We start from the raw sequence: 24867 nt of genomic DNA on the forward strand, positions 1-24867 counted from the left end.
TATTTTTGTGCACCGTCCCCATTTGGACATTGCAATTTGGGCTCCACTGGGAAAGTGCAAGAGTGGCCAATTTTGTTATCGTTGTCACTTACAAATGTCCGCATTTTCTCTCAGTGTCTCTCGCTTGCCACATTGGCATGACAAATTGACATTTTCTCTGTGCTTTGGCTGAGGCATGATTCTGCAAGTGTGGCGAGCCGCAGTGCTTATCTCAACAGGAAACAGATGATTTTATTGCAATCAAAAGGGCTTTAAATTCCAGATTACTAGGTTTCAATCATATAGTGAGACACTAGATTTCATTAGCCATTTTGCAAAACAGCCACCATTAACACACCTTCTCCTCTGCCTCCCCCCCCTCCACATGTAGCTTAATGCTGCTTTTTTCAGGATATTCATTATTTTGGAAAGCCAACATATGGGGTATTGATACCTATGAAATCACTTCTCTGCTGGTTAGACTGAGCAACAAAGACGTCAGTCTCTTGTATAACCAGCCTTTTGTTGATCAGCAAAGTTTTTGATAAAGTTTAATCCAAGGATGGATTTAAGTCTACTGAGATGCAAACAACCTGAAATGTTACAGATTAAATATTGCATTCCATACACATCCTGACTTCTTCCCCCGCTGCTGCAATGGGTTAATCCCAGTGCTTTTTGTGAAGGAAGTTATCGTCATTACAAGTGACATGAATGAGCAGCAGTGTCCCCTGGGACCATGGCCAGATTTCAGCATAGCCAAATGTTAATGTTTTTTTTACCTTTGGCAGAATTGACACATTCCCTTTTCTGAATCAAAAGCCAGGGATTGTGATATAGTTTGTGCCATTTTGAAACACAGGCTCTAACTGTGCAGAAAACCATCCAAAGGAGAAAACTATATCGAAAAACAGAAATAAAGATAAAGCAGGAAAGGATTAAGTGGCAGAAGCTGCTGGAAAAAAAAACATTCTGGTCTATCAGAGGAAGAGGGGAAGGTAGGCATTAGCACATTAAAGGGAATGACAAGTCTTCCTGGTCGCATTCATGGCAGATTAATGGGTACATACAGTGAAGGCAAAACCATCAGATACATACAAGCAGTGGATTTAAATGTGAATAGGCCAAAGCAAGGGTGGAAAAAAAATAATAAAACCCACAGGATTACATCCCCATGTCTAAGCCGGTTGTATAGTGAACTATATACAGTACTATGGCATTTCAAGCAGATTTTCCTTCAGTATTTGTTTATTTGCTTGCATGATACTGTGGAAATAAACCGATCTTCAGCCAATTCTTTCCTGCCAATTACAGAGAGCTTTCATAGAGATACAGGTCGACCCCCCCCCCCCCCGTATCAGAACGGGTTCCATTCTGGAGCCCCCTGATACACAGATACAAAAACTGTGGATACAAGGGACGGCTGTATGTATAGTGGATCCCATGTGTCTCCTCTGCAGAAGGAAGAGAGACAGAAAGAAGCCTCAGAAGGCATGGAGGGGGGAAGAGGGAGACCAAGAGGGGTAAGAGAGGGAGACACTATATGGAGGTCGCCATGTTTTCACAACGCACTGCATACACTATGGAGGCTGCCATGTTCCCAACAGCTTCCTCCATTCATTTTGATAGAAAATAAGTGCAAGTGATGTAAGCATGGTGACGGCCATCTTTTTTATCTTCAAGCTTACTTGCAGGAATTCTAGCATGGCTAGCATGCTAGAACCTAAAAAAAGAACGTGACCTGAGCATGCTGCAAACTTAAAAAAAAAAAAAAAAAAGCTATCTAGAGCTACTTATATTGCTTCTGCCTATTTTCTATCAAAACGAATGGAGAACCTGTCAGGAACATGGCAGCCTCCATAGTATATGCAATGTGTTGTGAAAACATGGCAATCTCCATACAATAGATTTCAATGAAGGAATGCCATTTTGTCATTTTTAAAATAACTGTGCTGGAAGCATCCTAGCAGCATGCTGGAAACATCACTTTCACATTTTTTTAAGGTTAAAAAAAGAACGCAGCCTGAAACTGCTTTAGCAGTCATTTCCATACTCCAAGGAATCTTGGGGATTGTAGAAGGAACCAGGGATGTCTAATGGGGAGTTCTTTAGTGCATATGGCACTAGAAGCTAAAAAAAAAAGAATGCAGCTTCAGTGGGGATACACCTTCAAGTCATTGTTTCTTAACACCTTACCCATTGCAGACATCATTCCCAATCAGTTCATAGATAACAAATGCAGGCTTGTCATTCTGCTGATTCCTAGCCATACTAGAAATGGGAGAAACACTAATTAACTGTATTGTCACAAATGTACACCTGGCACAAATGATAATTCTCTCTACAAATATTGCATAGTATCCTCCATAGTATGCAAATTTAAAATCTACATTAGCTAAAATACACATTCAAATTCAAATTAAAAGATGACTCTATTCTATATGTATCCAGACAACATATACAAGCACGACACAAGAAGCTCAAAAGCTTTTTAGTATGAAACTACCAATTGATCAATGATGAAATATTACATAATTCACTTTTGTTACAGTTGAACACTTAGCCACATTTTCTTTTAACCGTGTACTATTTTCAGCAAAATAAATTAAAAGTAAACAGCACCATTGATTCCATTTTCATGACAAACCATGAGTAGGAAAAATATAAAATAAAGGAAATTCAAGGACTAATAAAACATGGCTCTGGAAAAAAAACCTTGAACACACTTTTAGACATTTGCCTCAACTAAATACTTGCAGGAATTAAATTGTTTCTAACTTTCATACCAGATCAGACTAATCAAATTCCTCGTTCAGGGTTGGCCCCAAACGTCCCAGCCTGAGATGGTGCACCAAATGCCACTCCTCTTGCACAGCGCGTCACCACAAATACTATCCCTCCCTCACCTGACTTATCAGCTGTTGGAAACTCTTTTAAAGACAACTAGGCCAGACACCATCACCACACCCTTCCACAGACTACGTCACAGACTAACAGCCCAATCCTGAGCTGCCCGACACAAGGGGCTGCAGCAGTGCTGAAAATGGCTGTCACTGCATCCTGCGCGCTCTAGGCAGACACTGCCTCCTCCTTGGGAGAAGGGGACTTTTGTCCCTTCCATTGGGTAAACCGAGTAACCCCACAATGGGGCTACTCAATTCCACAACAACCCAAAGGTCAGCGTAGAAGTCAGAGCCTCCATGTCAGGTGGCCAGCCCGAGACGGAGGCTCTGGATCCAGTAGAGCTATCCTGTCCCGCCCCCCCCCCCGGCATGCATCCTCCCTGCCCTCTTCCCACCTCCCCCATCCTGGAATGCCTCCTCCCCACTTCCCTCCATAGCCCCACCTACCTCTCCACTGCTCAGTGGTCCGCGTAACCACCAAACGGTGGCGCACCAGTGCTAGGGCCCGCAAATGTGCCTTATGGCGCGTTTGCAACAGTGCGTGCCGGTGGTGAGCCGGCATGCAAAGACTAAGATTGGGCCCTAAGCCATGGCAGAGGCTTCCTCACAAGGAAGCTGCTTGAACCATTCAGTAACAAGGCTATTCTGTATCACTGAAACTAGACATGATAGGGTAAAACATGCCATTTTTTGAATCAGCACCCCAAATATATCCAGGAATACGTCTTAACTTTTAAGACAGCAAAATGTGTGTTATTTACCTTTTTGCCAGATTCAGAATGTTCTTTGAAGAGCCACCTAAATAATCAAACACATTGAAGACAAGGGAGGAAAAATGGAGTTTGCAGACCAATATAATAAGAATTAAACAAGAAATAGAGGTAGCAACTCAATGTCTCAATGACTGAAATAAAAGGGCCAAGTTGATCAGGAAACCTAAGCCTCACTCATTTCAATGGGAGTGAAACACAACAATTTCTTTTCTTGATCAGGGCCAGCATTGTTTATGAGGAACATGCAGAGCTGCCCCATCCATGAGGCTAACTGAGGACCCAATCCTATCCACCTTTCCAGTACTGATGTAGCAGCAATGCAGCTCCAAGGTAAGAGAACAAACATTCTGGGCATGTGCAACTGCAAAGGGGAAATCTTCCAGTATTGACTTAACACTATAAACCTGAACTCTGAAAAAGAGCAAAATGTAGTAAGTTGGGAAGTAGAAGAAAGGAAGGAAGTAAGTTACACTTTCAGCCCCCCTCCACTCATCCTCTCAACTTATCTGAACAATTTACAATTCAGGTTTTTGGCAAATGGAGCATTTCCACACTTTTGTTTTCATTAAATAAATCAGTGATCACTGCATAGTTACAATTACTGCTGCATGCTAATATTTATTTACTGCAATGCACAGCCATACACCAAACTGGAAAGATGGATGTAGGGGCCAGTCTTCTAATGTTTCAGGCCAATGTAAGAGCTGGCAAACTGACCCTTAAAATATCTCTCTCACCTGAATCCAAGTTACTGTCACGGGGTGGGGCAAGTCCCTTTCCCTTTAAGATGGATTAGGTTGGGTGTTGGTTACCCAGGTGTAGTGCATTAGTAACTTAAAGAATAAAACCTGGGCACGGGTGCCTGAAAAGACACAGCAGGAGGAAGGGAGCTGGGGGCTAACAGCTTTTATACTGGAGGAAATGCTGATAAACCTGTAAGATGGTAATTTTAGCCTCTTTTTAGATATGATCCTTTCTTGTTTTTAAGCTACTGTAATTCATGTAGATATGTTATTGGAGCAATTGAAGCTCCCTTAAAACTATAATAAAAATCTTTTATATGAAAATTGAGTGCAATAATTAACCAGGGACATGTATATTAAAAGGACCTGGGGCTTGGAGTATGCTAAATAAATAAACATTGCTCTTGGGGGTTTGTGGAGGATGGTGTAGGTGGAGGAGGGTTAAATCTTGGTTGATTTGGGAATCTCCCCTTGTCCTTCCCTACCCCAAGGGTGATGTTTGTGACAGCTACCTGACACCTTATTAAGCAACCTATTCATATGGCCAGAAATCCCCCACATTCTGCTTGAAATCTCCTACTGAACCAGGGGAAGAAGCAGCTGCTGTTTCCCCCTCATGTTCTGCACCATTTGCTCTTGCCTACCCTCTCCTCCAACTGCTGTGCAGCACACCTGGGGTCCAACTCATTACAGCAGGCAGAGGAAATCAGGTGGAAGACACTGGGATGATCTCATTTCCCAATTCAGTAGTGGATTTAAATGCAGCAGGGGAAATTCCTCATTGCAAGCTAGCAACTTGGGACACAAGAAAAATTATGAAATAGGTGATGAATTTTTTTTTTTTGGACACTGCTGTATTCAGAAAAGAGAGGGGGAGAATCAGGATTGCATTGATGAAGAACTACCTGATTGACAATATCAAAAGGCAACAGGGTCTTTAATAAATGAAACCAGAAGGTCCCCATCAGCTCGGTTGCATCCCCTACTTGCCCTCCTATAAAACAAGTGGTATCCTTTGCCTAGAGATTCTGCAGTAACGTCTTTTACTTAAAAACAGTGGCCGTTCAAATCATGTTTTGGGTAGATTCTTCAACAATGTCTTGGATATGGTGAATTAGCTGCTGCCATAGGGAGGTGAAGCACCTGTTTTGCATGGGGGAACATCCCAGACTCCCTCCCTAGTGACTCCAGGTAGGGCTCAGAAATACCTGAAACCCTAGAGCAGCCATTTTCAACCACTGTGCCGTGGCACACTGATGTGCCACGAATGGTCTGCAGGTGTGCTGCAGGAGTTTTGGGGGGTTATTAGTAGGACCATTGGGGGATGTGAGCCCCACACCAACAGCATGGTGGGCCTTGCTGATTGTCAAAAAACCGATGGTGTGCCTTAACAATTTTAGTACCTTGTCAGTGTGCCATAAGATGAAAAAGGTTGAAAATCACTGCCCTGGAGTGACATATTTTGACTATACTTAGCTGGATTAGTGGGCTGACCCAGGAGAAGAAATCTTCCTATCTAGCCTTGAGAATGCTAGTTCTGGATGCTTGGATGCTTGGTTTCAAGTATGCAAGCTCGAGGAAAGGTAGTGCTGGATCTGCTTGGCTATCTTATTGCTTCATGAACTATTTGCTTCCCAAAGCCACAAAAGCAGTATAAAATGTAATGGTGCAAAAAGAGGTAAAAAAGCTCCAGGTTGGACTAAGTGCATTCAGGTGAACTATGATTCCCCAGGCCAGCAAGAATAAGATAACATTTTCCCTCTTCTAATGACACTCAATTCCGCCATGAAATATCTAGTGCCCTAATGTTCAATGGGCCACAGCGCTCATTAATAGATACAGAACATGAGCTGATCACACCCAAGAAGAAACACATTATCACTGAGTAGGTGAGAAGCTTCAGGACAAAATGGAGGGAAAGGGAACTCAGGAAGAGCTTCCATCCATCAAATAGATATGTTAGAAGAAGAGTACTGCATTAACACAGTTGAAGGTACCCTGAATACAAATGGAGTTCACATGAGTTAATCCTGAAAAGAAGATGAGCCAGTGCAAACCCCTTGCATCGACCCAGGAGTGTGTCAATCTGTCATAAGGCACACTTGATTCTCTTCAGAAGTTGGCTGGGCTGGTGCGAAGGTGCGTGCTGGCCCACAGAGGCCACATCCAGCCTCCTTGCTGCCCTAAGAAGGTAAGGTAGCTCAGGCCAAGGGTGGCTGGTACGGGGAGGTTGGGGGAGGGCAGAACAGGGGTGTTTGGGGGCAGGGGAGGGGGGCAACGAATGAGCTGGTAGGAGGATCAGGCCCAGGAGGGGGTGGGTGGGATTGGCCTCCAGTTAGGACAAATCCTAACCGCCCCTCTTATGCAGCCCAGCATTACACCGGGCTGCTCGAATCTGTGCCAGCAATTTCAATGGCACAGATTCGAGTAGCCCCATTGAGATGGCAGGGGCATTACTCGGGGTAAGGATACATAAGTCCCCTTACTCTGAGTTGTGCTCCATCACCCTCCAACTCTGCACTGAATACGGCACAGGCCAGCCTGCCTGCCTGTTCCAGTTCAGGTTAGGATTGGGCTGTTACATCACAATCCAATCTTGTGCTGGAACAGGCAAGCCAGGAGGCCTGCACTGTATCCAGCGCAAGACTGAAGCTAGAAGCGGCTAATCCGGAGGTAAGGGAAAACTCTTTCCCTTACCCCGGGTAAGCCACCACAGCCCCCTTGAACTTGTGCCACCTCTGGCGGAAAGCTACTATCCCTATTCAGTCCAGTACATAATCTTTTATACTGTTTGCGAGGAAACCCCCCCCCCCCAATATCTCTTACTACAGTGTTTCTCAAACTGGGTTGGGACCCACTAGGTTCTTCTTTTTTTTAAATAAGTAAACTTTTACTTAGTATAAACTTTTGATTTACTTAATTTGATTTTGTTAGTACGGGGGTGTTAAAATTTTCCTGCTTGATGATGTCACTTCCAGCCATGACATCACTTTTGGTGGGTTCCGCCATATTGTCATTCTAAAAAGTGGGTCCCGGTGCTAAAAGTTTGAGAACCACTGTAAGACTTACCACATTAATCACTCTATGAACTTTTTGGTTCTTGAAAGTGTATATATTTAAAAATGTATTTCTTACATATGTATACCTTTTGGAACAATGATAATAATAGTTTCTATTAACAGTGAAACCTCTCTGCATTCCAGATGCAGATGTTTCAGCAATAGAAGACCTGTCGCCTGGTGCATTATATCTCATTTTGAAAAGGCTACAAGAAGACATGAATTAATTGCAGATATAGGCTGGCCTGGCACATCTCTATTTGGAAGACTGCAAATATTCACTGCCTTATGCTGCTGAGGAGAACCTTGGTGGACAAAACACATCTCACAAATGTGTTTTGCCAGCAACATGTGGTTTATGATATATGTGCAAAACTGATCCTTTGAGAATCCAATGAGAATTAATTTAATAAACCTTTGTATGATTTTTCACCTTGACACTTATATATCGATATGTTGTTGACTGTTGGTTGGGGATCATTTCCATTTTTTTTTGTAGTTGACGATCTCATTTGCCAAAGACAGAAACTGCTACTGCTTAACTTTCATTCAGAGGTTTTTTTGCAGACATTCAGTGTTTCATGGTGAATGGTTCAATGGGGTGTACAGTATAAACAAAGAAAGTACACTGAAGTCAATCATGACTAAAATGATTTTGATTGTGTTTTGTCATGACGAACTTCTAGTGATACAACCTAATATGTGTGTTTGCCAGGTACTACCACTAGCAAACAAAGGAAAAGTAGCCATCCTTGCAGTGGCGATCCTAACCCTGGTACTGCCCAGGGCCACGACTGCAAGCTGCCACCCCCCCCCCCACTGGCTGGTCCACTGCTCCGCCCCACTGGCAGGGTTGCCACCCCCTGCCTCCCTTCCAGTGGCCCAGGGAGACTGCACTCAGCCTCCCTGACCCTCCAAAGGCCCTGTAAAGGCCTCAGAGGGTCAAAAAACATCACTTCTGGTTTCACGGAGGAAACTGGAAGTGATGTTTTTATGCCCTCAGAAGGCATTCTGAGGGCTCAGGAAGCCTCCCCAGTCATCAGAAGCCCTTCTAAGGGCTTAAAAAAGATCTTTGGAGGGCCGGAGAGGCAGCATGCTATTTCCCCAGCCCTCAGAACACCTCTGGCAAAAGCCCTCAAGGCAGCCTTCAGACTGGCGTGCTGGCCAACTGAATGCTGTGTGGGGCACAATGGGGGGTGGCACTAGCCCTAAGTCTGGCACCTGGGACTTTGTCCCCCTTGCCCCCCCGGTACACCATAGCATCCTCACATAGGACTACTGCGCATGAGGAATGAGATTAAAGTACCATTTTTGGAAATGTTCTGGTAATCTCTATGGTTGCAGAGATTTCTTCTCAATAAATAGAGGTAGACTGATTCTGTCCATCCCCTGAAACAATATGAACAAAACTTTTGTTAGTGAATTTGAAAGACACAAAGAAACAACAGTGTTAAGAATAAAAAAGTTTATTTTTATAGCCATATCTTTTTGGCCTTGAGATCTCCATTGTGCAGGGAAAGGTGGGATTAAAATGCCCTAAATAAAAGAAAAAAAGCCATCATGCAGCCAAATCCTATTGGGCTTCACCACTGCCGAGTTAGCATTCTGGCAGCAGAACCTGCCTTAAGGCAGTTGTAAAAACCACCCCAACGGTGTGCTGGTGGGGCATAAGTGGAGAGGCCACAGAGGCCCACTGCATGCCAGAGGATAGCAGAGCACCCGCTGACAATGGTGAGTCAGCGATGGGTACAAAATGAGGTGGGGGCAGAATAGGGTTGGAGGCATGCTGGGAGGCAGTAGCACAGGTGACTTGCATCAGATGCTATCCTCACCTCCCAACATTCCACCTTTCTCTCTTTGGACTTGTGCCAGCAAAAGAGCTGGCACAGGTCTGAGGAGACCCATTAAGTGAGAGGCTTGTGGAGAGGTAAGGGAAAATACCCTTACCCTTACCCTTATCTCTCCTGAGCCGTCCAAGCTGCCGCCTCCCATAGGATGCAGCACAAGCCTTTTAAGTGTGGCTGCATTGGCGGGGGAGGGGGAGAATATTATTGGGCTGACAGTCATCCAGTTCAACCTCTTTTTTAAAAGAGAACCCTCTCATTCCATAGTATGCATATTTATTTGTGATGTTTGTGCCTCTCCAACAGAACAGCACCAGTCTCCTGCATCACACGGGTGCTAGACATATCAGCCATAATGCACCATAAGCAGTACATTACTGATATGTGGCTAATATATTTCTTATCCTTACTGAATAAGGGCCCAATCCAATCCAATTTTTCAGTACTGGTGCAGTTGTGCCAGTGGGGTGTGCACTGCATCCTGTGGTGGAGGGGCAGTCACTGCGGCCTTCTTAAGATATGGGAACATGTGTTCCCTTACCATAGCGCTGCATTGTGGCTACAATGAAGTTGAAAAATTGGACAGGATTGGGCCCTTACTGATCCATGCTTATCCCTGCTGACTGGTGATGCACATAGAAGCAAACCTAAACTCATTTGTTCATACCTCCCTTTGGGCACATTTATGAGATGAGGTAATAATTAGATAATCATGGTTGACATCACTTTATACCAGAGAAACAAAATAGCTACTGATTTTGGACAAAACCAGTTATCTTCCAGAAATAGTGGATAAGGATTTAATAGCCATAGATGAGCAAGACATTATTTTAGAGGCATGCTTATTTAATTTATAGTACTGTACTTTAAAGATACTAATATTTTAAATTTGTTAAATTTACGGTTAGAGATTTATGGATGTTATATTACCACACTGAATATTGTTTCCCAGTTTGAACCTTTGGGGATAAGAAAGCTTTAAAATCTTCCTTAAAAGGGATATGAGAGAGAGAGAGAGAGAGAGAGAATGAAAAATTTGCTGGACACTTTTTCAAGAAAGTGGAAAGCTCAACAGCACTTCCTTTTTTCAATTGACAGACTGCACAAAAGATGCTTCTCCAAGCAACCAGGAGGCCTCCAAATAAGAAATGTGATGCCATTGTGCATTAATGTCAAGATGAGGCAAAAACTGTGAAATCTATATGGGTATAGGTTTTGAATCACTCAAGAGTTTGAGATCATCCTATAAATAGCTTCCTATACCTGCAGCCTGGTTCTTATTAACAGAGCAGTATACAGGGCAACCAGAATTCCAAGGGGAAAAGTAGATTTATGTAAGAGGCAAGTAGTTCCCAGTCCAATTGTCATTCAAACAAAGAACAAAAACAGTACAATGTATAGGACCCAAAAGAAGACCCACACAGATACGGGTATGGGAATAGATAAATTGCCCAGGAATTGAGAATTGAAGGAATAACCTTGGGAAGTTTATGGGAACATAAAGTACATGTTATGGGAAACGTAAGCATCTGACCCTTGGATTTTCTATTTTAAATAAGTGTGGAGAGGCTTCAAAATGTCACAAAGACATGGGGAGAGGGGCACTAGCTCCTAGCCCCACCATGGTTGCTATCATGATTGCACACTGCCCCTATGTATAATGTATAGTTTTAAAGAGATTCAGTTGAAAACCAACTGATGATCATGATAGCAGTCAAGCTGGGGGTTAAAAGCCCCCCACCTCTGCCATGGTTCTGTGGTATTTTGTAGCCCCCTTGCCCCAACCTGTTTGAAAGAAAAAAGACAAGGGTCAAACTCATGCGTTGTAATACAGAGTTTGGCACTTAGAAATAACAGTCACTGCAGAATATGTGAATGGGATCTATAAAGAAATTACAAAGAAATCATTAAGAAATAGTCAGGTCAAAGAACCTCCAAATACCTCTGAATGCTGCTTTGTCACTCTAGATAAGTTGACAGTAATGAAAACAGAATAATATGGATGCTGGCAATGCAAGCACCAGGTTTCCAGGAGCTCTGGGGCAAAGCCCTGCACTGGATGCTCTCATTCATCCCCTGGTGGCATGTTGGCTACTACCACCATTTTCAGTACTAACAATTCAGGGGTCGGCCCAGCCAGGTGGGCCCTCTGATGGGCATGGGCTCTTACCCTACCTGCTCAATCCACCATTGTCCACCACTTTTGAGTCCTGGAGATTTAAAAATGGAGGCAATTTCTGAACAGTGAAATAGAGAAACACATTCCACATCAGGATGAAAATTGAGGAAAGTCAAAAAGTGTTTAAGGATAGTCTGATCCAGCCATTTAGCATGGGCCTGAAAGTTTCAATATGTATATAATTTCTAGCATTAGTATCCATGTACAGTTCAATAGTATATAAACATTGCACATTCAAATGAAATATATACAGGTGTAGTTGCACTCTCAGTCTTGAAATGAAGATGGAAGCCCTCTTATCCAGAATCCCTGTCGGGGGGGGGGGAGTCATCTTTGGCATCATGCAAGGTTCTGCTGCACTAGTCAAGTGGGGGGGACAGCGTGGTGCAGGAGGATGGCATCATGGACTTTTGCCCTGGGGTGCATTGAGGAGCAGGTTCATTACTGATCCCTCTGCCAGGGACAGCATCAGGAAACATCCAGGTTGGGTACTGATTGAGGATTCACCCAGTCAGCTCAATGCCCTGAAACTCCCAGTACAGATTCCACTGCCATTTGCTGATGGGGCAGGTGGGAGGAATTGCCTATTGTTCCCACTTCCCAACACAAAAAGTCTCCAGCAACTTGGCACCAGAACTACTTATCCAAGGAAGTATACACCAAGCTCTGACATGCAGATTTCACCTAGTCAACAGAAATTCAACTAGTCAACTCAGGATTCCATCTTATTAAATTTCTTCACATTTGCCCAAGTTAATATTTAAAGGCAACTTAGGAGATGATGATTAGGAACACTGGAGAACTGAACAGTTCAGTTCTTCCATTTGAACCAATAACTCTCATCCATATTTATTCCTTCATTTCTGTTCCTGGGATTTTCACCTGTATTCGCTTACCCAATTGTAGAATTGAGAAATCCAGTTTTTGATGAAAACTGAGGCCAGTCAAGCTCATTGGAAATTGCCTTGGGAAGGTTGGAAAATGCTTTCTAAGAAGGAGAAGAACAAATCAGGGTGGTTTTGCTTTCACGTATGAAGCATTAGTAATTAGTTTGATTGCTATTATCAGCTAGCATAAAAAGAATAAGGGGAAGTTCAAGCAGTTTAAATATGGCTAATAACCTTAATCAAATTGAATACGGTGAATAATCAGTAATTACAGATCAGGCATTTATTTTCCTGGGAAATGTGCATGTACATATATATGAAAAAAAATACAAGTCACAAAATCTTTCCCTGGAGTTTTTCCTCCTGAAGAGTTACTAGGCTTTGAGGAGAATATGGTTGCTTACTTGGTTTGAAGCCAGACTTGATCCTATAGTGCCCAGTAGGATTGCTAGAAGAATGACAGCTGGGAGGGGGGCTGGAAGAGGCTATATTGCCCCAACAGATTAAGCAATAGCTTGGCACAGGATGGAGGCCCTGCCGCAAAGGTGGGGCTTCTGCCATTGCTTAACTATGTGAGATATCGTGAAGGAAGCTCTGGTTAGCTTTGCTCAGAAGTAGCCCCACATTACAGTCTGAGGGTACAGGATGCAGCACCCTTGCTGAAGCAAAGTGTGGGGGGCTTGGTGGCGTAGTGGTAGAGCACCTGCTTTGTATGCAAAATGTTTCAGTTTCAATCCCCTGCATCTCCAGGTTGGGTGGAAAATATTCCTGCCTGAAAGTTTGGAAAGCCATTGCCAGTCAGCAGTGGGGTTACCAGGGTTGGTGTCACCCGGTGCAGTAACTTCTGATGCACCCCCATGGACCTCCTCCATGGCTGGAAAGGTCTCCAGAGCTCAGGCCTACTTCCCAAGGTGAAGCCAAGGTCTACCCACCTGGGAGATTAGGCCTCACGGAAACCAGGTAACTGACCAGATAACCAGGTCTACCAGGCAGGTAGGTCTGGGCTCTGCTTTGGGAAGTGTGGTGGACCTGGGCGCCAGAGCAGGGGATAAGCTTTTGATGTCATCTTCCCAGTTGTGTCACCTGGTGCGATCCACACCCCGGCACCTCCCTAATACCACCATTAGTTCTGTTCCGGAACCCCCAGTGGATTAAAAAAATCAGTGTGTACCAAATCAGTGGAAAAATAGCTTTGAAGACCCACTTCCAGGTTTCTTGCTCCTCCATTGCCACCCCAGAATGCATTGGTATAGACGCTATACTGCATTCAGCCACTAGATGGGGAGAATAATGGAAACCCTTCTTCCTAGTGTTGTTCCCACGCAATGGCGGGGTCTGCTTTTCGGCATGTCTGTCTCCATTTTGCTCTATCCAGGGCATCCTCAGGAGTGACGCTCACGCATTTCATATCCTCCTTGATGCAATCTAACCATCGCTTCTTGGGCCTACTACGGGGTTGCCAGCCAGCAGGGTCCAGATACATGGCTGTCTTCGCCACAGAACCATCTTTACTGCACACAACCTGTCCATACCATCTAAGGCTTCCTTCCTGCATTTCTTCCACAATTGGTGCAACCCCCAGTTGTTGTCAGACATCATTGCTTGTGGTGTGATCGAAACGCGTTAATCCAAGGCACCATCGCAGCATTCGCATTTCCATCACACGTAGGGTCTGCTCATGCTTTGCTGTCACTGGCCAGCTCTCCTAGAGGGCAACTGGGCGCACTACCGTTCTGTAGATCTTTGACTTAAGGCGTAAGGACATTCAACGATCACACAAGACTCCAGTCACCTGGCGCCACTTCATCCAGGCGGCATTGACACGGGCGCGAGCATCTGGGAAGCTATCACCATTGCTGCATATTAGTGAGCCGAGGTACTTGAATTGCTCTACTTTCTTCAGGTCCTCTCCACCAATACTGATGGTTACATCCGTCTGAGGGCCACATTCCATATATTCCATTTTCTTGATGTTCAGCTGAAGTCCAAATTCGCTGAGCCGTTCATTCCATCGCTGTGTGTGCTCTTGCAGGTCCTCATGTTGTTCATTCACCAAAAAGACGTCACCGGCATAAAGGAGTGACCATGGGTAAGGCGACTGGAGGTCTAGCGTCACAGTGTCCATATAAAGGACGAATAGTAGAGGCGAAAGCGCTGATCCTTGATGTACTCCGACGTTGATGGAGAAGAAAGGTGATGTCCCTGCTGAGCGTCGGAGCATGCTAGTGACATTATGGTACAGTAGTTGAGTCCACCACACGTAAGCTTCAGGGACATTATGGGATCGTAGGGCATGCCAGATGTTTGTGTGGGACATGGTTGAAAGCCTTTTCCAGGTCAAGGAATGCCATGAGAACAGGCTTGGCTTTCTTGAGTTGTTTCTCCAAAAGTAATTGAGCAGAATGAATGGTGCCATTGTTCCACTCCCTTTCACAAAGCCACATTGGTTCGGGGTGATGGAGACAATCTCGCAGAGCCTGGCATCAATGACCCGTTCAAATATTTTCATGGTGTGACACAAAAGCCGAATCGGCGGATAATTAGAGCATTCGCTCACATCATCATTCACCCCATCTAGTGGTTGAGTACGTGATAGCAACTATACCAATGCATTCTGGAGTGACAATGGAAGAGTAAGAAACCTGGAAGTGGATCTTTAAATCTATCTTTAACCCCAAGAAGCTTGCAACTAGTGCAGTTTAACAACATGAAAGTAGGAACTGGGAATTTGCCACTTTCCCCCCTTCTTACAAGGCATTTAAAGGCATTTAAAGGTATCAGTGGTGAGTCAACTTAGCGAATGCCAAATAGTGGATACCGAGTTTTCACCTGTACAGAAATGTAGTACCAATGCAACATGATTCCAGGACTAAGACTTGACAGCCAGAACTCTTTTTATGATTAACTACTAATGAGGGCAGGCAGAAGGGCCTCTGGGTCTGAGATGAGCACACACAAGCCGACCTGTGCCCTGGAATCTCTCATTTTAAAAGCAAGCACCGCTTATATTAGGAGTTCCAAATGCCACACAAGACATTTGCATATAAAGAAATATCTTAATGGAAAAGTTTAATAATGTGACCATCTAAAACTTGATCAACAAAATGCTGACACAATCTAAATCTCTAGCTCAAATGCATCTTTCATGCTCCATTGTCACCAGTGTCATCCTAAGTATTGTTACCATATTTATTAGGAATGATGGGCTCAATTATCACCATCTCTGATTTATTATATTCATCACCTGCTCTGCCATCAGTGTCAGCCTTACAATCATTTTTCAGTGAGCACTGACAAAGAAAAACAACGGCTAAATCTAAAATATTTAAATTAGTTTGGCTCTCCAAAGAGACAATTAAAATTGCAAACAATGCTGATTGACATTTGCAGGCTGCCCAAAATGATGTAATTTTTGGCACCAAATATTTGCTTCCAAAGTTGCAATTTCTTCTCCCTCAGAGGGTTTCAATATGCTGCACATGCATTCAATTTCCTAAGGAAAATGACAACACTTTTCATGCCTCCATGAATACCTACAAAGGGTCTCCACCGTTTTCTCTCAGGAACAGGAGTGATGCTGGACAATGAGTCCAGCATCCCCTCCCATAAGGACTCAAATGTGCACACACAAACACTCCCCATAAAGTGGGTTGGGCTCTGTTCCACTCTTTTATAACATATCACCTGCCAGTCTCTTACTTTGGTGAGAAAAGGGCCTGGTAGTCATAACAGTGCAATCAAACAAAACCAGGCCTCTGGAATAGACTGAGGATAAGTCAATCCCCAGCACTGGCCTTAGGTTTCAGGAAATATGTTCCATGCCAGAGGTGAGAAAGGAAATCAGAAATGTGTAATCGCCAAGCAAACTGCCCACATATCAAAGGCGACACGGGCCAACTTTTTGGATCAATGGGCAACAATTTTCTTGGACAAATAATATGATCTGTAATTGTTTAACTCACTGCCGCCGCCACCCCCAATGTGCTAACATGTGTGCTAACATCCAAAACCAAGAAAGGACCTGTCTCCTATTATTATTAATAAATATTTCTGTGTTGCTTTTCAACAAAGGTCCCTCGCTCTCAGGGCAGTCTCACTCAGGTTCCAAGCAGCAGGTGAAACAATGTCTGCTCTCTGCTAACCAAGATAAAGGTCAAGGAGGACCAAGGCAGCCTTGCTGTCCCCAAGCTGTTAAAGGAAGGGCCAGCTTTAAGCCATTTGGACCAACTGCTCCCAATTGGGTCCCATGCCTAAAGGGGCCCTGCACTAGGGTAATCTACTCCTTTGTTTGTTTGTTTGTTTGTTTGTTTGTTTGTTTGTTTGTTTGTTTGTTTGTTTGTTTGTTTGTTTGTTTGTTTGTTTGTTTGTTTGTTTGTTTGTTTGTTTGTTTGAGAAATTTATATCCTGACTTTTCCATGCCGGAGCAAATGCCCAAGGTGGCTTGGGCATTTTTATATTATGCAATTTTATATTAAAATGTGCTCAGACCCATTTGGTCCATTAACTCACATGCACTTTTTAAGCACACATTTGATTGCTTTCCGTTCTGCCATAGAGATATAAAGTCTATAATAAATTTCATTTATATCTGTAAGATTCTACAGACCTTGGCTGTGAGCTTGGGGCCCCCGCAAAAAAATGTTTCCAATTGGGCCCCACAGCTCTGAAGGCTGGCCTTACTTAAAGGGTATGAACACACACACACACACACACACACCAGTGTAAGGAAATCACCTTCCAATTCATCCATCTATGCCAGGGGTGCCCAAACCTCGGCCCTGGGCACACTTGCAGCCCTTGAGTCCTCTCAATGCGGCCCTCAGGGAGCCCCCAGTCTCCAATGAGCCTCTGGCCCTCCAGAGATTTGTTGGAGCCTACACTGGCCCAACACAACTGCTGTCAGTGTGAGGGTGACTGTTTGACCTCTTGTGTGAGCTGTGGGATGAGGGCTCCCTCCACTGCTTACTGTTTCACGTCTGTGATGCAGTAGCGGCAGCAAAGAAAAGGCCAGCCTTGCTTTGTGCAAGGCCTTTTATGGGCCCTGAGCTATTGCAAGACCTTCATTCATTCGTATAAGTTCATCTTTAAGAGGCACTTTTTCAAGTGGGTCCTCCTTTTTTTAGCAGGGGGAGAGTAATTGGCCCACCTCACCCCAGCACTGTCTGTTCTAGTGGCTGTCTGCTGGTATTCATTTGCATCTTTTTAGATTGTGAGCCCTTTTGGGACAGGGAGCCATTTAGTCATTTGATTTTTCTCTGTAAGCCGCTTTGTGAACTTTTAGTTGAAAAGCGGTATATAAATACTGTTAATAATAATAATAATAATAATAATAATAATAATAATAATAATAATAATATTCATTTATGAAAACTTATGTAAATTTATTCAAATTTTAAATGTATATTAATTCTTCCCCCCCCCCGGTCCCTGGCACAGTGTCAGAGAGACGATGTGGCCCTCCTGCCAAAAACTTTGGACACCCCTGATCTATGCCAATCTATCTGTCAAGGGGTTGGTCACGTGCCCTTCCCTCACTCCTCTGGATGCTCACTGAAGCTAGACTGCTGCTCTTTCTCCCTTACCTGCACTGTGCCTGTCAGCAGCAACCAACCAGGTTTCCACTAATATCCGAACAGTACGAAGTAGGCAAAAATACACCCCAACTAACAGCTAATCAGCTAGAGGGGCAAGAAATTCCAACTTGTCCCCCAACAGGGCAAATACTGTAGTTGAATTCAGATAGTTCTAAACCAGTGTCTGGGCTGTATCATTTCACATTGCAGTTGGGGACTGACATGCCTAAAAATTACCTTCTCACAGCACAATCCTATCATGTCTACTCTGAAGTAAGCTTTACTTAGTTCAATGGGACATATTCACAGTGTCCACAGGATTGCAGCCATAGATAGCTAGATGTCAGGGAGAAGGTTAGTCTAGAATCCCTCTCTCCAACATCTAGGTTTCTATATGCAGTTTATTATGGGGATGAAAACCCTCTAGAATGACTGCCAGAGGATCCTTGTAATACACAGATCCTTCTCTTCCTTTTCCATCCTAATGATGAGTTTTTCCACAGTAAAAAATAAAAAATAAAACTCCATTGCAGTCCAGCACAGCAGAAAATGAAACATCTGGGAGCAGAACTCCATGTCTATAGTACCAGAAGTTGCACAATCACTTTCCTATTCTAAAGAAAAGTTTCAGTTCTCTTGGGTTCATTCATATAAAATTTTTACATCTCCCCAAATACATCATTATAATGGTGGCTTCCTCAACAAAGGTGATGATTCCCAGGAAAATGTGACATTTCTGCATCTGTTCTCATTTAGAACAATAGATAATGTAAAATTATTGGACACCCTCCTGGCATTAGCACAACAATAAAGAGCTATGACGTACCGCTGACATTTGCGATGCTGTCATCCATTCAGGAGGGATGTGAAAATGAGCCCCAGCTGAATCTCCCAGCAAAATGATTCCCTCGGACTCAGTACCTAAGGAAAGCATCTCATTAGAACTCTCACAAACTTTACTCATGCTGCAAAGTTGTGTGCTGGTGAAAAGCACAACCACCCCAAGAAAATCCATGCAATGCTTTTTGCACAAAGACAATCAAAATAATGAATTGACCATTTGTGCTCATTTCCAAACCTGGAACAAGATTTTCAACTCCACCGGCACTATAAATAACTTTGACCATAAACAGACACATCGATCAGTTTTACAAAGACTACATGCTAAATTAGACCACTTTTTATTAGTTCTCTTTTAAGGTTCAGATGGGTGTTTAATGGGGACCCTGCTGGGAGCAACGCAATTTTAAATTATCTGTGGTGCATTCAATAGTATTTAAAACACGTAACGAAATCATAGTACTAAAAGCACGGCTCTCAATTTGGTATATTAGGGTAAAATTACAAGTGTCTTATATTGTATACACTGACTGATCATTGGCATCATACAGTCTTTCCAAATGGATGATAATACCCAATAATTTATAATTCAGAGATTACAAAGGATTGTATCCAAAGAAAATGAATCCTGACTAAGTACTATTGAAATGAATGAGACTTAAGATGGTTGCAATTAATTTGTCTCATTGATTTCAGTGGTGCTTAGGCAGGATTCATTTCCTTTGAATACAACCCAAAGAGCTTTGCAGAGCTCTTTTGAATTACTGCCTGCCAATGTTTTGCAATGCTATGGCACTAGTTTAATAAAAAAAGATTAGATTAGCAGAACCTGGATCTTAAAACCCTTTCAAAATACTGAATGTCGCTTCCTGTCTACTTTTAACTACTATCTTGCTTTGTGTTTGATAAGAACTTACTGAATACAGATGTAAAGAAAGCCTAGTGGGCTAGTGGATAGTAGTGCCTAGTGGTTAGCATCTAGTATGCAGGCACTGCTTTCCACTTCTCTCACTTTACTGACAGAATGGGGAAGGGGAGCTGATAGTGACCAACTATCAAAAGTTGCACCTAAAGCTAAGGAGCTAGACAGCAATAAATAAATACCTAAATTCTAAATTTAAATAAATGCTTAGATCCTGCAGGAAGAAGATAAGCAAATCTGGAGAAGTAGAGACATTCCTAAAAATAAGGGCTAGTTGGAATAGTCTGACTTCATCCTGCCTTAGCTTTGCAATTAACAGATACACCTGCTTTCTCTCCAAATGCTGAGTTAGAAGTGAGTTCCTCTCCATACTATAGGTAAGCTGTGTCTTTTTAAAATAACTTAAGCCCATTTTGTCCATTTATGAGATTAAGCCTTCCTGTTGTTGCTTTTTAAAACTTCAGTCATTTTTTCTTGGTATACAAAACTGCTTGGTGAAGTGGGGGTGATGACAATGGGATCATGAATAAAAACCACTGGTCAATCAACACCAAGCTTCTGCCACCATTCTACAGGACTAGTTTGCCCTGAGCTTAGTCCTGAAAAGTGACAGGCATATTTGAGGACAACATAGCAACTGCTCTTGTAGAGTGCAAGCAAGCCTTGTTTTCAAGCATATGTGTTTTGTGTCCTTGCTCTTTCAAAAACAGATTAAAACTACACATTTCAGATATGAATTTAGCTACTTGACACAAAGCATGTATGATAGTTTCAGCTACGTTCTTAAAAATAAAAGAATTACCATTACAGAATTTCTGCTCATATGGGAAGCCATCTTTGGGATCAACACCCTGACAGAGGAAAAGAAAAAAATAGTTTGTGGTAGCAGGATCAGTCCATGGTTTTGTGTGTAGATGCATTTTTTTTTAATTCTCAATTTGGGGAAGCCCATCTTTTTGAGATCACATGAAGGGGGGGGAGCGAAAAGCACCTCAAAATACAGTGAGATTCCAAAATACAGAGAGAAGATGTGAGAGAGAAAGGTCAGGGTACCGTTTAGCCACTTACCCATATGCCATTACAGTTAGAATCCACGTGCACATCCCACTTATCAGGGCTAAAAATAAAAAGGATATTAGAAAGGGAAATCAAAATAGCTTTGTAGAAACTGATTAAGCAGATGTTTTAAGAGAGAAACCTAAGTATATTGTTCCATTTTTTTTCAGACGATATCTAGGATCTAGGTTGTCTAGTGTTCCAGGCCCCCCACCAGCACTCTCACCATCTGCAGAATCAGAGGAGTATTTAAGGGTGAATGATTCACCATATTCTTCATATTGCCACTTATAAAGTGCCTAAGGTTGCAATTCTATACACACTTACCTGAGAGTAAGAGCCACTGAACAGAATGGGACTTACATCTGACTAAACATGAATAGGATTGCGCCACAAAACATCTATGAGTGGTTCCCAAACTTACCAGATGCACAGTACTCTTGTAGCAGCTTCTTCTTCCTGGCTCTTCCAGGTGCCACCCTCTTGGATCATGCAAGATCCTGCGCAATCCAAGATGGCAACGCCTGGGACAGCCAGAAGAAGAGGCTGTCAAGGACATCCCATGGCACCCCAGTGAGTTTGCCTTGATGCACAGTTTGGGAACCAACGATATGAAAAACCGCAGCAAAAATGGGCCTTTGAGAGTTGCATAATCACCCATGGACAGAGTCTGAAAAATGAAAAGCAATGTGCATAGTGAGCAAATAATGGAACTAACATATTGCCACAGAGCTTCTGATGTGTGATATTTGGATAGCAGTGCCATTGGATGGCCAAAAAAACTTCCTGAACAAGACCTGCCCTAGCATGAGTTACAGCAAAGGCCCAACCCTGGGCAGTAGCTGGTATACAACTTCTCTCCACCAAAAGAGAAAGAAAGCTTCTTGCTTGTTATGGTGACCCTGGAAAACTATTAGACATTGTTGTCACAAGTGTGCAGCGTTCTCTGTGATCCATGGGGGCAAACGACATCATCCCTCAACCTTCCCAACAATTAATACTGAGCACTGTGATTAGGAGTAGCACTACACCATTCGCTTTGAGGCAGAGTGGTTGGGCGGAAGACACTTTGCCCTGTTTGAATGAACAAATGGTTGTGTTGGTGTGTATGTGTGTGTGATTTAATTGTGCTTGTGAACATGGATCACAAAACAGAAAGGGAATCACTGGTAAGAGACATCGCAATGTAAGGACAAGACCTGGAGCTCTACAAAAATAAAATGGTCAAAATGCACAGGAACTGAAGGCTGAGGCTGACTGATGGTGATCTTCAAGGAGATCAAATGCTGTTGCAGAAATAATGATAAAAACAGACCTGGATGGCAGACTTTACCACACAGGAACATAGAAATGTCAAGAACAAGGATGAGGACAAGGGTAGGTCACAAATCAGATGTTGTGCTAGGAGACAAAATCCTGAACACAAACTATCAGAGTGATAACTGAAGCATCTGGCGTGATCTCTCAGAGCACGAACAGCACAAGCTAGGAAAATAAGGCATTTTGATCTGAATTTTTTAGAAGATAAGAGTTCCTGAGAACACTGAAAAATGTAAGAGCAACAGAGAGCCACCCACAGAACAAATCTGCTAAAAAAAAGCACAAGAATGTGCTTTTGTTTTTAAAGCAACTGTTTGGAGAAATATAACAATGCTTAAGAAGAAGAAACCATGCTGATGTAGTATGCCAAATGCGCTCCCTTTAGCCAACAGCATGCCAGTCATTGCTCCTCCTAGACTGGAAAATGGAGGTGCTCTAGTCTAGTCTAACACTACCATCTCCTGCACACTTCCTCTCCTGCTCTATTGAAGAAGGGAAGGGAGCAGAAGAGGCTGTATGGAAGAGAGGAAAATTTGGATCTGGAAGTGGGGAGACTGGTGCCATCAGAATGCCATCTGCCATACCTGCCTCCTTTGGCCTCATAGATGGGCCAGCCCTGCCTGAACCTCTCCTATGGAAACCTCCTAGCTACTTAGATCCACTCTATACCACACCCTTACCCCCATATACATCTTGTGGAAAACCAGTTGGTTGGATACCATGGGGATCTTTCACTCAAAAAAAAGAAGAAATTAAAGATTCTCTTGTGTGCATATTTCAATTATATATTGTGTATATTATATATACATGCACACAATTGTGTGTATAGTTCAAATATATATATTTGAAGTCTCCCAAGTTACAGGCATAACTGTACTGTAATATTCAACATTTTCCAGCTTTAATCCCTTCAGAATATACAACAGTTTCTTTTTAAAGAAGTGATTGTTCTAACAAAAGAAATGGAGTCATCCATATTACCGTCTACCCGGATATACAGATGCGTTCCTGTCATCACAGTCTCTGCCTCTCCAGTCGTATCCTCTCAAGGTCTGAATAGTAAGAGAAAGACATAAAAGAAAGAACATTTATAGTTATTTTTTCCTCTTCTAGCTTTCAAGATTGAAAATAAGACTCTAGCTCAAGGGGGGGGGGGACTGCTACTAAATCAACCATCTCCCTCCCAGCTGTCTTTAGAAAAATGACACATTGCTCATTTTAATGCAGAAATATAACACAGTGGCAATTTTAATATTTTTTCAGATAACTTTGCTTCACCTTTGATTAATAATTCAATAAACATGACATTCTCTGGCAGAGCAATTTGCTTCTAGGGGCAGTGCAAATTCATGGCCTAATCTCTAGAAAGAATGGTTGGCAACCTTCAGTCTTGAAAGACTATAGTATAAGCCTACAGCACCCGGTATTCCCAGACGGTCTCCCATCCAAGTACTAACCAGGCCTGAACCTGCTTAGCTTCCAAGATCATACAAGATCAGGCATGTGCAGGGTATAAAAGAATGATTATTTTGCCTCATTCCATAAAAGGAATTGTATTTCCAAATAGTAAAGAACACTCCTCACTCTGTCATATTCTGGTTTTTCATAAAGGGAAGAATTCTGTATATGCTAGAAGGAACTCTTGTCAGGATCTTGTTGCTATCAGAAAACCACAGGGTTTTACTTACCGGAAAAGTACTAAATTTATCTCTATCCACATCTTTAAAAGGAAGATGTTGCTTTATGGAACTGGAGGGGAAAAACAGCACAAAATGGAATGTTTTGATGATGTTGATGATGATGAAGAGCTATTGAGTTAATTTCAGTTCAATTTGTCACTTCTGTACCTTTTTCCAGCTCTACATTTGAGCATAGGTGCTATATTTGTACCATCATGAAAATAACTAACACCCAAGTTAAATTCTTTGGTCCAATTGACCATCAATCAAGTCACATCTGTTAATTGTGGGAACTGACGTCAATGTATGAGTGATTTGATTGGGGATCTGTTTACACATAAGCTTCAATTGCTCCGTATTCGAATGCATATATGCCCGTTGACTTAACCCAAACAGGATGACATCTGAAGTTGACCAACGGCTCAGTCCTATTTAATTTTCCAGCACTGATGCAGCCGCAATGCAAGCCCAGGGTAGGGGAATGGTATTCTCTTACCCTGAGGAGGTCTCTGGGAGTGCCCCCTCAACTCATGATGCAGCATACATTCTGTTGACATGGCTACATGAGTGCTGGAAAATTCAATAGGATTGGGCCCTGAGACACATGGAAGACAGATTTATCTACCTTCTCATCTGTTTTCCTATGATAATAGCAACTAGCAGAGTTACACCATTCCACGTTCAGTGAAAAGCCCCAGGCTCATGGGCAGAGCAGATGCTTGACTGGGACAAGGATCTTTGCAGGGAATTTAGTGCTCATGAGTATAAGCATTTTGCCCATATTAAAATGTGATAGTGTCCAAGTTGCCAAAAAGATGAATATAGGGAACATCAATCTATTTCCCATCCAGTCAATTTACCCCACTGGACTACTAAGTCTGCAGTAAATAAGCATGCACAGAACTGCATGCTATTTTAAGTCATAGCTTAAAATAGATTAGTAATGAAGTACTTATTTCCTGACAAATCTTTTTCAAGACTGAATCCTTTTATTTATGATGAGCTTTATTTTTCTACTTTAACTTGGTTGATTTCTGTTTCAAGTCTCTGGGATTTTGTATCACAAACTGCATGATGTATACCTGAAACTAGTGCTTCTTAAAAATGAGA

General features: G+C 42.8%; 1 protein-coding gene across 1 annotated transcript in view; it reads right to left on the minus strand.

Moving 5' to 3' along the window:
• Positions 1-24867, minus strand: part of LOC136651242 (putative tyrosine carboxypeptidase MATCAP2) — a 158795-nt gene that overhangs the window by 81730 nt on the left and 52198 nt on the right. Inside the window, exons 8-16 of the mRNA XM_066627464.1 lie at positions 23767-23827; positions 23060-23130; positions 20771-20819; positions 20505-20553; positions 18767-18861; positions 12377-12468; positions 8764-8846; positions 3644-3680; positions 2176-2250 (exon numbers count right to left, since the gene is read on the minus strand). Coding sequence (XP_066483561.1) covers positions 2176-2250; positions 3644-3680; positions 8764-8846; positions 12377-12468; positions 18767-18861; positions 20505-20553; positions 20771-20819; positions 23060-23130; positions 23767-23827 — 612 coding nt within the window. The remainder of the gene's footprint in view (positions 1-2175; positions 2251-3643; positions 3681-8763; positions 8847-12376; positions 12469-18766; positions 18862-20504; positions 20554-20770; positions 20820-23059; positions 23131-23766; positions 23828-24867) is intronic.

This window comes from Tiliqua scincoides, chromosome 5, assembly GCF_035046505.1.
Source record: "Tiliqua scincoides isolate rTilSci1 chromosome 5, rTilSci1.hap2, whole genome shotgun sequence".
Classification (NCBI taxonomy): Eukaryota; Metazoa; Chordata; class Lepidosauria; order Squamata; family Scincidae; genus Tiliqua; species Tiliqua scincoides.